This window comes from Girardinichthys multiradiatus, chromosome 19 (assembly GCF_021462225.1).
Source record: "Girardinichthys multiradiatus isolate DD_20200921_A chromosome 19, DD_fGirMul_XY1, whole genome shotgun sequence".
Lineage (NCBI taxonomy): Eukaryota > Metazoa > Chordata > Actinopteri > Cyprinodontiformes > Goodeidae > Girardinichthys > Girardinichthys multiradiatus.
Genome location: NC_061811.1, coordinates 8,772,394 through 8,784,928, shown reverse-complemented (window position 1 = coordinate 8,784,928; position 12,535 = coordinate 8,772,394). Strand labels below are relative to the sequence as shown.

At 45.6% G+C, this 12,535-nt stretch overlaps 2 protein-coding genes across 4 annotated transcripts in view; one reads left to right on the top strand and one right to left on the bottom strand.

Moving 5' to 3' along the window:
• The window catches only part of tdrd9 (tudor domain containing 9), a 47,097-nt gene that overhangs the window by 3,995 nt on the left and 30,567 nt on the right, over window positions 1-12,535 (top strand). For both annotated transcript variants that reach the window (XM_047346069.1, XM_047346068.1), the window contains exons 2-4: window positions 3,735-3,805; window positions 3,907-3,974; window positions 4,471-4,692. In XM_047346069.1, the coding sequence (XP_047202025.1) occupies window positions 3,735-3,805; window positions 3,907-3,974; window positions 4,471-4,692 (361 nt within the window). The remainder of the gene's footprint in view (window positions 1-3,734; window positions 3,806-3,906; window positions 3,975-4,470; window positions 4,693-12,535) is intronic.
• Window positions 141-2,664, bottom strand: rd3l (RD3 like). 2 transcript variants are annotated; one of them, XM_047346074.1, is made up of 3 exons: window positions 2,285-2,664; window positions 1,343-1,672; window positions 141-874 (listed from the first exon to the last, which is right to left on the bottom strand). In XM_047346074.1, the coding sequence occupies exons 2-3, from the start codon at window positions 1,642-1,644 to the stop codon at window positions 541-543; spliced, it is 636 nt and encodes a 211-aa protein (XP_047202030.1). In that variant the 5' UTR covers window positions 1,645-1,672; window positions 2,285-2,664; the 3' UTR covers window positions 141-540. The 2 variants fall into 2 exon arrangements, with proteins under 2 accessions (XP_047202030.1, XP_047202031.1); XM_047346075.1 differs by having other exon boundaries at window positions 1,343-1,665.

The following is a 12,535-nucleotide window of genomic DNA, read 5'->3' as shown; positions in this document are numbered from 1 at the left end:
GAACATAAATAAAACCATTTATAGAAGTAGTCTGTTCAAGATGGCGTTGAAATAAAAAATTACATTTTAGCTCTGTTTCTGTCTGGAAACAACATAAATAAAGGCTTAGACGTCAACGGTATTTTTAAAAATGTGTTTTTATTAAATTTATCTTTTTAATTTAAAATCTATGAACTCAATAAAATGTTGACATGAAATGTAAAAAAGGGTTACAAAGCAGCTACACTGACTGAAAAAATGTTTTTGAAATAGTTTATTTTGGTGTGTTGGATCACCAAAGGGAGTCATGGGAGATTGAAAAATGTTTAGAGGAAAATGGTTCTACATTTTAGATGTTTTTACATTTCTTATGTTATAAAATTTACACATAAAATAGTCGTTTGGTGAGGAATGTACTTCACAGAATTCATCCTCAGCATATTACAGGATGTTTTCACACTTTGGTAACAACTAATGTTATTAATGCAAGTCGGTCTCCACACTGAGGATGTGGCACTGTTTACTAATGTGGGAGTCAAAACTAGAAAAGGATGGATCTTCTCACAGTGTTGTACTTTCTCCTTTGGGTCTTAGAGGCCCGGGGTAGTAATATGGAAGATCCCAGACCCTGCTGTGTGGGAATGAACCGGAGTGCCGCATGGTGCGATCCACGTATGCAGAGATTGTAGGTATCTCTTCCCTTTGATGACCTCTACCCTCAGGCATTATGGGAGCAACAAAGCCCTGCTTCCTGCGTTCGCTGCTCCACACCTCCATTGATGGGCTGTTTTCTTCAGTGTACTCTCTTTGGTTGAGGAAGCCTATCAGGATGTGCTTGAAGACGGACGCCAGCTCCCAGGGCCGTACGTCGTTAGTGGCGAGCACTTCACGGAACCTGTTGGAAACATACATTGGGAAAGTTAAAAACCGTGACATCTTATAGGTAAAAAGATTTTACCTACTTGTTTCATGGTGTCAAGATTGGCAAATTGAAGATGGTAGGACAAACTCATAAAGATGTCACAAAAACATACCTCCACATCTCAGTGAGTGCTATTTGTTTTTTTTTTAGTATTTTGGTTATATAAGTGCACATTAATGTCCTGGCTATGATAAATGGGTCACAGTGCTGCTCAGCCATGTGCTCTTCAGCCTGTTTTCCCTTTCTAGCTCATAGCTGAGGGGAAACCCTGGCAGTCAGGCTACACTGAGCCTTACAGAGCGCCTTTCATGTTCACACGTTAACACTGATTAACCTTGATCCATGACTGCAACAGATAATTGCTTTATTGGCCCTGGGTTGTGTTGATGTCGTTGAAGCTGGACATTGTTGACATACAAAATATGTAGAACAAGTAAACACCTGGAGACGACTGTGGCTGTGTGGAGAGGTGAAACCTGGGAACAGAGGAACTCCAGCTGGTGTAGCTCTGGTGATGAGATGAGGGTTCGTAGTCTGGGGTATTTCTGAGACCAGCGGAGACCCAGGGCGCTGTGGGCCGGCCCGTTCTCCCCCTCCAGTTGTCTCACCAGACGGTCTCGTTCCTCTATGTGCCACAGGAGCTCTGTGAGCAACATCTGGCCGGGTACAACCTCCGTTCTGTTTAGAGATTGAGTCTGTGCTCTTGTTTGATGCGACCATTTCATCCAGCTGAAGAGAGGCATTCCTCTTTCTGCAAATAGGCCCTAAAAACTGAAGAAATAAGAATTAATCTGTCTTAAATATAAAGAAACGGTGACATTTTGCTGCATATAAATGTGTTAGAATGTCTGTTCCTATTAAAATTAAGGTTGTTAAAGTGGCAACATCATAATACAGCAGAATTGTGCTTTTTAGGACAAGAAAGTACATGCATTCGCAGTTTCTAAAACTGGGTTATTCTTTTATCCCTAAACTGTTAATCTAGAAGAATTAATTAATAGGACTTAAGAGATGTAGTAATATTTCAGTGTTTGGAGCTGAACTTTGATAATTTTATTTGTAATTTTGACACATAGATGATCTCCGCAGGAGCAAAGTGACCTCTGGTCTGATTGGAGCGATGACAGTTTCCACTTCAAGTCAAACTAGGCTCAGGGTTATGTCCCAGATTTATGTATTAGGCTCTTTTTCACAGCAGATTCAAGTTTTACAGCCTGCGGGGTCCAAGGTCAGCCTCATCAAAACTGTATATTGGTATTTGAATAATACACGGGTTTGCGCAACAGAGCTTTTAAGGCGTCCCATTCAAATTGTGCTCCAACAGAAGGGGGTTTGTACATGCACATTAGACAGACAATTCAAAGAAAATAAATCTGTACTCACTGGTTAAACCAAACTGCACTGCTGACACCGCTGCGATCTTTTGGGAGTCTTGGCAAAGATGAGCTTTTCACATGGTGCTCTCTCCAGCGTTGTGCTTCTATAAATTTACTGTTGTAAAGTTTACCTCCTTTGGTAACTGCCCCTTGTGTTCCTTGGTTGCAAAATGCTTAGTTTCAGCTGCAGTCCTCTGCTGGCTTGACTGTTTTATCCTTTCTTTTGCTCTGCAGTGAGTGTCTTGTCCTCCCACTGCTCCTGTCACACAGACTTTGTCGGTGAGAGTTAGTCACACGCTACTAACTCACTAAGAGCTGTCACCTCTCCTATCCTTTCACCTCACTCTCCTCTGAGCAGTGTGCAGCTTTGTTGTAAGGTCAGCTGCTTTGTTGGTTCCACGATATGTGTGCACTGGAGAGAAAGAGGATGAGAGTGCATGTGTGCTCACAAGCCGTGGGTGTATTTTGTTCAAGCCCTCTCAGTGCTGTGAGATAGCACGGTCTGTTTTTTTCACTAAAATCCTCTGCTCGCTCAGAGTGCCACACACACACGTGGATATGTTCCTCATGCCACTGAGCTAAAGGCCTGCTTGAGCTTACCAAAGGGAAATTCAAAAGGAAAGCAAGAGCATTAGAGGTTGAGCAAAGTAGCTAACATGATAATGTATTAGGCAGATGACATTGTCTTTTGATCCTGCCAGATTGACTTACATACACTTGCACTACTTAATACAAGAGTTGTAGTGAAGTAACCCATTTCATGTAAAAAAAAAAAAAAAAGTGTAGTTTAGGAGCATTTTTAGTGAGGCTGATTGTATGCATTGAGATTTATGGTGAAAACATCTCATGCCGCTAAATAGTCGTTGTCATCCATCCTTAATGCATATGACAAGGGATGCACCCTGTTGAATATGTACCATCATTCATTAGCGTTAAATGGTTTGCACTATCTCAGGTAACTGGACTGGAATAAATTGTAGGGAATTGCCTAATGCCTGGTTCACATGGCAAGATTTTAAAATGGTTAATTTTCCAAACCTGAGAGACCTCACACATGGCGATCAAAAATCGTAGATATAACGGGTTCGGTCCTAGAGTGTGTTGTGTCCAGCCACAGGGCAAGCACTACTCACACAAACCGATTTCACTCACCAACATTCAGATGTCAGACGGGACCCTCTAGACATCAAACCTGCTTTCAGGGTTAATAAAAATGGCAGACGAGGAAGAAGTGATGGCGATAGTTTGTGGACAAATTTTAACAGAGAAAAAATAATACGAAAAAACAAGACGTTGGTGAGGTGTGTTTTTTCATTTTCTTGTTACAGTTTCATCACTATGAATATAAAAAGTGAGTCATAAATGGGGGCTGTGGTGTTTCTGTGTTGATCACATTTCTAGGATATGAGTATATGTCGAGAATATGAATGTATGACTGTTTAACTTACTTTTCTCAGCCCAGTAATACCTGATGATTCCAGCCAGAAAGCTGATGTTGGAAGGAGCCAAAAACCAGAACCTTCAAAGGGTGAGTAATAGAATTTAGCCTTTTTAATAGTAGATCACATTCACATACAGGACTTGATTGCAGTAAATTTACCTCTCCCCTCACTGTTTTAAAATCTTTAGGTCCTCCTCTTTCTCCCCGCCCCAGTTCTGAATACCCAAGCTTGCCCATAACCAAAAACAAGGAAGAAGTAAGGCAGTGCACTCTAGTGCATTTTCCTCCAGTAGTTCTTTGGGTCTTTGTAGAGTTTTACTTGAATTGACATTATGTCCTAAGGACAGGATAGCACTAAGCCTTTATGTTTGCTTAGGAGAAGTGCAGTTATCACTATGTGCCAGTACAACAGGAGCCCATACGGGGTATTATCAGTGCTGTTTATATAGATCTATGGGGCAGATGCTGTTATTCAAGCATTGACTTCATTCACCTTCCTAATGCACATTAAGTATCACTTCATATTGTCATAAATCAGCTTAGCACATCCATTAGGGATGCACCGATATGAGAATTTGGGCCGATATTAATAAAAATCGGCTGAGGCCAATGTTAATGTCAATATATTGTGCATCCGTAACGTTCATCGGTTTCATCATTAACCAGTATCTGTTTGGTATTTGCAGTGACATAAAGCATTGTTCTAACATGTTTTTATTTTAACTGTGCTCATCTGGGCGCTCTGCTTCTAGCTGGTTTCCTTCATAGAAAGCAACTCAGTTGTGATCATTCGAGGAGCCACAGGCAGTGGCAAGACCACTCAGCTGCCACAGTTCATTTTGGACCACTACAATGAGAAAAATGCCCCGTGCAACATTGTGGTCACTCAGCCACGCAAGATTGGAGCCACCAGTATCGCTCGCTGGGTTGCTGCTCAGAGGAAGTGTACCCTAGGTAGTCTGGTGGGATATCAGGTTGGTAGAACATTAAAATAGAAAGTGAATTTGTGTTTAACATTCTGGTGTCTGCTCATATCAACTAAGTCCTCCTGTTATATAATGTGGTAAATGTGGCCCTATGGCTTAAGTTTAAAAGCAGTAATGTCTTAAGACATTTGTTAAAGTTATTAAAAACCTTTGCAGCTTTTTGGTGATTATGTTCAGTTTCACTGATATAGGATTGGTTCATATCTACCACTTTAAAGCAACTAAAAAACAGAGAAACCCCACATTGTCATTACTGCGTCCTAGTGATGAGGTTCACACTTCAGGGTCACCACATGGCTCAGTGGTGAGCATGCGCACCGTATGCACAGGCTATAGTCCTCAACGCACTACTCCCTGGTTCGATTCCCAGGCCATTTACTGCATGTCTTCCCCTTCTATCTGCTCTCCTTCCTGTCCGGCTTCTAAACGCCACTAGTGCCACAAAAACAGGTCCACACTTCGGTTTGGTTCTGCTTTTTGAGAGTCATGGTTTTCTTTCATAGCATTCGTTTCGTGTCTCACATTGGGAACGCCCTCGGCGTGACCTCATCAGAAGCTCCTATTGCATTACGCCAGCCAGGATTGGCTGGAAATAAGGCTGTCAGTGTCAAGAGAGGGCAGGGCCCTCCCCCTATTTATAGGGCTGTTGCTGCACTGATAGTTTATTCAAAAACCTCTTCCTCGCAACAAGCAGAAGTTCCAACTAGCTCTCCATTAGATACGGCCTCTCTTCGGAGCCTAGCTAAACTCCCCATAGACACGTGCGCAAGCTCGGTCGCCGGGCGCTTTGCTCTGGGTTTGTCCAGTATCGCGGAGAGTAGCTACAGGTCCTTCTCAAAATATTAGCATATTGTGATAAAGTTCATTATTTTCCATAATGTAATGATGAAAATTTAACATTCATATATTTTAGATTCATTGCACACTAACTGAAATATTTCAGGTCTTTTATTGTCTTAATACAGATGATTTTGGCATACAGCTCATGAAAACCCAAAATTCATATCTCACAAAATTAGCATATCATTAAAAGGGTCTCTAAACGAGCTATGAACCTAATCATCTGAATCAACGAGTTAACTCTAAACACCTGCAAAAGATTCCTGAGGCCTTTAAAACTCCCAGCCTGGTTCATCACTCAAAACCCCAATCATGGGTAAGACTGCCGACCTGACTGCTGTCCAGAAGGCCACTATTGACACCCTCAAGCAAGAGGGTAAGACACAGAAAGACATTTCTGAACGAATAGGCTGTTCCCAGAGTGCTGTATCAAGGCACCTCAGTGGGAAGTCTGTGGGAAGGAAAACGTGTGGCAGAAAACGCTGCACAACGAGAAGAGGTGACCGGACCCTGAGGAAGATTGTGGAGAAGGGCCGATTCCAGACCTTGGGGGACCTGCGGAAGCAGTGGACTGAGTCTGGAGTAGAAACATCCAGAGCCACCGTGCACAGGCGTGTGCAGGAAATGGGCTACAGGTGCCGCATTCCCCAGGTCAAGCCACTTTTGAACCAGAAACAGCGGCAGAAGCGCCTGACCTGGGCTACAGAGAAGCAGCACTGGACTGTTGCTCAGTGGTCCAAAGTACTTTTTTCGGATGAAAGCAAATTCTGCATGTCATTCGGAAATCAAGGTGCCAGAGTCTGGAGGAAGACTGGGGAGAAGGAAATGCCAAAATGCCAGAAGTCCAGTGTCAAGTACCCACAGTCAGTGATGGTCTGGGGTGCCGTGTCAGCTGCTGGTGTTGGTCCACTGTGTTTTATCAAGGGCAGGGTCAATGCAGCTAGCTATCAGGAGATTTTGGAGCACTTCATGCTTCCATCTGCTGAAAAGCTTTATGGAGATGAAGATTTCATTTTTCAGCACGACCTGGCACCTGCTCACAGTGCCAAAACCACTGGTAAATGGTTTACTGACCATGGTATCACTGTGCTCAATTGGCCTGCCAACTCTCCTGACCTGAACCCCATAGAGAATCTGTGGGATATTGTGAAGAGAACGTTGAGAGACTCAAGACCCAACACTCTGGATGAGCTAAAGGCCGCTATTGAAGCATCCTGGGCCTCCATAAGACCTCAGCAGTGCCACAGGCTGATTGCCTCCATGCCACGCCGCATTGAAGCAGTCATTTCTGCCAAAGGATTCCCGACCAAGTATTGAGTGCATAACTGTACATGATGATTTGAAGGTTGACGTTTTTTGTATTAAAAACACTTTTCTTTTATTGGTCGGATGAAATATGCTAATTTTGTGAGATAGAAATTTTGGGTTTTCATGAGCTGTATGCCAAAATCATCCGTATTAAGACAATAAAAGACCTGAAATATTTCAGTTAGTGTGCAATGAATCTAAAATATATGAATGTTAAATTTTCATCATGACATTATGGAAAATAATGAACTTTATCACAATATGCTAATATTTTGAGAAGGACCTGTATTCCCTCGGTAGAAATACCGCGGGAAGAGTAGAAATACCCACCCCAAAAAAAAAAAAGAAAAGTGGGACAACTTACCTGATACGGTTGATTTGTAATACTCCCGCTGTAAACTACCCATAGGGAAGCTGCAACGCTCCCCCCAACCTAGCCACACCTGGTTAGCTTAGCTGCCACCAGCAAGTTTTCTTCTTTTCTTTTTCGTAGCCTCACAGCCGCATCTCCTTTTAACCATGGAGACTGCCAAGTCTTCCACAAAAGCTGAGGAGAGCATACAGGCACAGACCTGCCCGTGTGGCAATAAAATTTCAAGCTGGGATACCCACCTGGCTTGTGTGGTGTGTCTCTGTCTGAAACACGCCCAAGCAGCCTTTGAGCCCGGGGAAGAGTGCTCTCACTATAGCCGGTTCTCCCTCAAGGTGCTCCATCGCCGTCTGGCCCGTCAGTCGACATTGTCCAGCAACGACCCAGTGTTTGCTTCGACAGCATCCGTACAGGAACCAGCCGATCAAGCGGTTTCTCTGACCACCGATGCAGTTGCCGGACCAAGTTGGGGAGAAATCCTAGACGTCGTGGACCCTCTGCCTCCTGAAATGTCCGAGCACGTCCCTGCACCGGCCCTCTGGACCTCCTGATTGCGGGAGACGTTGAACTCTGACCTGGATTTGCCCTTCTCGGATAACGATGAAGATTATGACCCATCTCCCCCTCCCTCAGGACGGTTTGCAAAACCCACTTCCTCAGGAGCGGGCCGACCCGGTCATGATATGGATGAACTGGATTTTGACCTGCACGACGTGTGCAAACGCGCTGCTGCAAAGTTGAACATCCAGTGGCCCGAGGTTCAGGCGGAGGTAGTCCGCTCCCGTTTCGACGGAAAGCACAGAAAACAGGCAGACAACTCTTGCTGCTTTTCCTGGAGCTACTGGAAGAACTGGCTGTCCAGTGGCAATCCAGGCTCTGGGCAGAACCATGGGGCTCATGGTTCTGCAGGAGAGAGCCACGTGGCTGAATCTCACCATGCTTTCCACTAAAGAGAAGGAGGACCTCCTGGACACCCCCATCACACCTCAGGGGTTGTTCGGAGCAGCGGTCACCTCGATGCAAAAAAGGTGGGAGGAGAAGAAGAGGGATGATGAAGCCTTGAAGCTGCGTCTCCCCAGACGTACATTTGCTACTGGGACCACGGCCCCGCCACCCCAGCGCCAGAATTTTACCCAGGCATTAGCTCGCTTTCCCCCCACCTTCAGGATCCCGAGACAACCGAAAGCGCAATCAGCTGCTCAGGCACCACAGAAACCCTCCGCCTCCAAGGCACAGTGGCAGAGGAAGCCTGAAGGCTCTCGCCCCAACCAGCCACCACCCACCTCCACTCAGGTGGTAAGGAGGAGGAAGCGGTTGGCCTGACTTCCTTTTGTAGATGGAGGGAGCGAGTGGGGATCGCTTCCCTCCACGGTTCTGTTCGCGAGCCCGTTTGAGGAGTTCAGCCGAGTTCAGTGCGTGACCGAGAGGACGTTCGAGCCTGCTCAGCACGCCACGGAGAAACGGAGAGACTGTTCATTATGGGGAATTCCACAGGGACTCATGTTCACGTCCCACAAGCACATTTTTCTGTTCAACAAAAATAAATGTTCACAGACTGTCGTATCTAGGCCACGAGCCGAGGGCGCAGTTAAAAACATTGGAAAATATAAACACAATAACTCTTGGGGATTTGGTGCCTCCTTTTCGGAAGGAGTGAGACCCGAGTGTGAGCAGCTCTGTTGCGCAGCCAATACCGCACTGCGCATGCTGCTTGCGCACTACAAGACGGAGCTTTTTGCGACCTAGCGCCAGAAGGCAGCGCTCTCAGCCCGTTTTTCAAAGACTGGCCTGTCAGCCGCCTGACATTGAAAATCAGTCTTTGGGAAAAATGCACAGACTCAGAGTGGGTTTTAAGAACAGTAAGGAGGGGATACAGGCTGCACTTTGCCGTATCCCCCCCATGCTTCAGGGGAGTGATTCAGTCACAAGCAAAAGGGGGAGCCGCTCTTTTCCTACAGGGTGAAATTTCCTCGTTGCTGGAGAAGAGAGCAATAAAACCGATTCTTCACAAACACAGCAGCGTCGGTTTTTATTCGCGTTATTTCCTTGTGCCGAAGAAAGGCAGGCGAGGGATGCATGTGATTATAGACCTCTGGGTGCTGAATAGCATCTGAGAACATATAAATACAGGATGCTGACCCACACCTCCCTGCTGCGCTTCCTACGTTCCGGCGATTGGTTTACTTCAATCGATCTCAAGGATGCCTTTTTCCACATCCCCATATACCCACCACACAGAAAATATCTCAGATTTGCATTTCAGGGAAACTGTTACGAATACCTCGTACTCCCTTTTGGACTGTCTCTGAGCCCCAGAGTGTTTGTGAAGTGCACGGAGGCTGCTGTGGGTCTGCTTAGGAGGCGGGGCATCCGCGTGGTGATGTACATAGACGACTGGCTGATCGCCTCATCCTCCCACCAAGAAGCTGCAGACCACACAGCTGTATTAGCACAGCACATGATGGATCTGGGTTTCCAAATAAATGTGGAGAAGAGTATCCTGCTTCCTTCTCAACACATATCCTTCATATGTCTCTCCCTAAACTCAGTCCAGGCCACATTGAGACTAACAGAGGACATAGTGAAAACCATGCTCGACTGCTTGTCCATGTTTCACAGAGGAAATCTGGTATCGTTCACACTCTGCAGAAGGCGTTTGTGGCTGATGGCCTCAGCATTAGTAGTAGTCCCGCTGGGACGTCTCCACATGAGAGGGATCCATCAATGGGTGGCCTCTCATCAGAGGCTGAGCCCACACTTCCGTCAGAGAGTGAGGGTTACCACAGCCTGCACAAGAGCACTACGTCCTTGGCGGGATGGCGATATGCCGACACAAGGTGTTCCGATGGGAGTCGTGCAAAACAGAAAGGTGGTCACGACGGATACCTCCCTGTCGGGCTGGGGAGGTATATGCGAACGACAAATGGTGAATCGGTCTTGGGGCCCAAACATGCTGTCAGCTCACATAAATTGCCTGGTGCTGATGGCTGTTCACTTAACATTAAAACATTTTCTCCCTATCCTGAGGGGACACCACGTACTGATCAGAACAGACAACACCACTGTGGTGGCTTATATCAACAGGCAGGGAGGTCTGAGGTCACTGAGGCTCCACAGGCTGACTCACAAACTGATAATTTGAAGCAGCAGACATTTATGTCATTGAGAGCCACTCACATCCCAGGAGTACTGAACTGTGGAGCAGACCTTCTCTCCAGGGGGAATCTTCTGTATGCAGATTGGAAGCTCCATCCAGAGAAGGCCAGGTTGGTCTGGCAGAACTTCGGTCAGCCTTCAGTGGACCTGTTTGCCTCACAGGAGAACAATCGGTGCCCCCTGTTCTTCCTGCACGATCAGAACGCACTTCTGGGGGTGGATGCACTAGGCCACACCTGGCCTCCTGGGCTAAGAATCATTATGGGAAACCAGTGTCAAAACAGCGGCTTGCCCATTGGATCACTGCTGCAACCTCCTTAGCCTATAGTTCAAAAGGGCTTCAGCCTCCAGAGGGCCTGCGTGCCCACTCTACTAGGGGCTTAAGATCTTCATGGGCTCTGTTCAGAGGAGTATCTCTGCGAGAGATTTGTGCTGCTTCAAGCTGGGCGTCTCCTCACACGTTTGCTCGGTTTTACAAACTTGACGTTGCAGCATCATCGCTGGCTCATTCAGTACTCTGTGTGGCACCAAGCGCTATAGAGAACTGTGATTAATTGTTTTACAATCTGCTGACATGCAGTGTGTAATCTGCTGAGCAATACGGGAGTCAGTATATTTTCGTTCCCAATGTGAGACACGAAACGAATGCTATGAAAGAGAACTTTAGGTTACTTTCGTGACCCCGGTTCTCTGAGTAGCATGAGCGAGTGTCTCACCAAGTCACCGTCCTTGCTCTGACGTTGCGAGGAAGAGGTGAATGTTTTTGTATAAACTATCAGTGCAGCGACAGCCGTATAAATAGGGAGAGGGACTCTGGCCTCTCTGACACTGACAGGCTTATTTCCAGCCATTCCTGGCTGGCGTAATGCAATAGGAGCTTCTGATGAGGTCACGCAGAGGCCGTTCCCAATGTGAGACACAAAACGAATGCTACTCAGAGAACCGGGGTTACGAAAGTAACCTGAAGTTTTTGGTCCAGTTTAGTTTACCTTTTTATTTCTATCTTATCAACAGTCCAGAAATGACAAACATTAACAATCCAGCCTTCATAGAGTTCAACAAGTCACTTATTCTCTGAACACGTCATGTAATATAAAAACAGAATGTGGCCGTTTGGCATCAGTCGGGTCATTACGACAGACCAAGCTTCAACCTGGCTTTGCTTTCTTTACAGTAAAGGGTGGAGAAGATGCTCATTTCAAATGCCATTTATTTATTTGGCTAAAAAGTTAAACACCTGTTTGCATTAGGTTGTAGTTCAGAACATTAATAATTCACTGATGAATCTTAGCTTGAAAAAAGGTTTCATTAATGTAGAAATGCAGTGTTAATCTGTAACACCTTTTATTGATTTAAAATTCTCCTCCTCACATATAAAGCCCTTAATGATCTAGCTCCATCATACATCAGAGATCTGATTGTTCCATATGTTCCTAACAGAGCACTTCGTTCTCAGACTGCAGGTTTACTGGTGGTTCCTAGAGTCTCTAGAAGTAGAATGGGAGGCAGATCCTTTAGTTATCAGGCTCCTCTCCTGTGGAACCAGCTCCCAGCTTTAGTCCGTGAGGCAGACACCCTGTCTACTTTTAAGGCTAGGCATAAAACTTTCCTTTTTGATAAAGCTTATAGTTCGAGTGGCTTAGGTTATCAGGGAGGGAGCCTTCCTCCCTCCCTGTTGGTTGGAGTAAGGGGGAGTCAGGTTTAGCCTAAACCGGCTCAGTTATGGTTGAGGTCTAAACACACCCTCCATTTCTGCTACCTGTATGATCCCTTCTCTTTTCCAATGGTTATAATCAGTCTGACAGAGAGATGTATCCCAATCCTTGTGGTTTTTAGTATAACAATGACCATCAGTGGGACCCTTTGTGGGGTTCCTTGAGATGACATTATTGTAAATAAGCGCCGTTTAACTAAATAATCTAAACTGAAACTATCTGTGTAGTTATGCTGCTATAGGCTTAGGCTGCTGGAGGACATAATGACCACTTTAACCCTCTTCGCTACATTCTCACACTACTCTCCAATTTTGCATTATTTGCTGTTATTTCAATTTTTTACTTTGTTCTCTCTTTTCTCTTCCTAGAAGCTACACCTGGCCTGGCTCTGTCTACCTGTGACACCTTTCTGGAGAGGGGAATCGTCCGAGCTTCTGCTGGC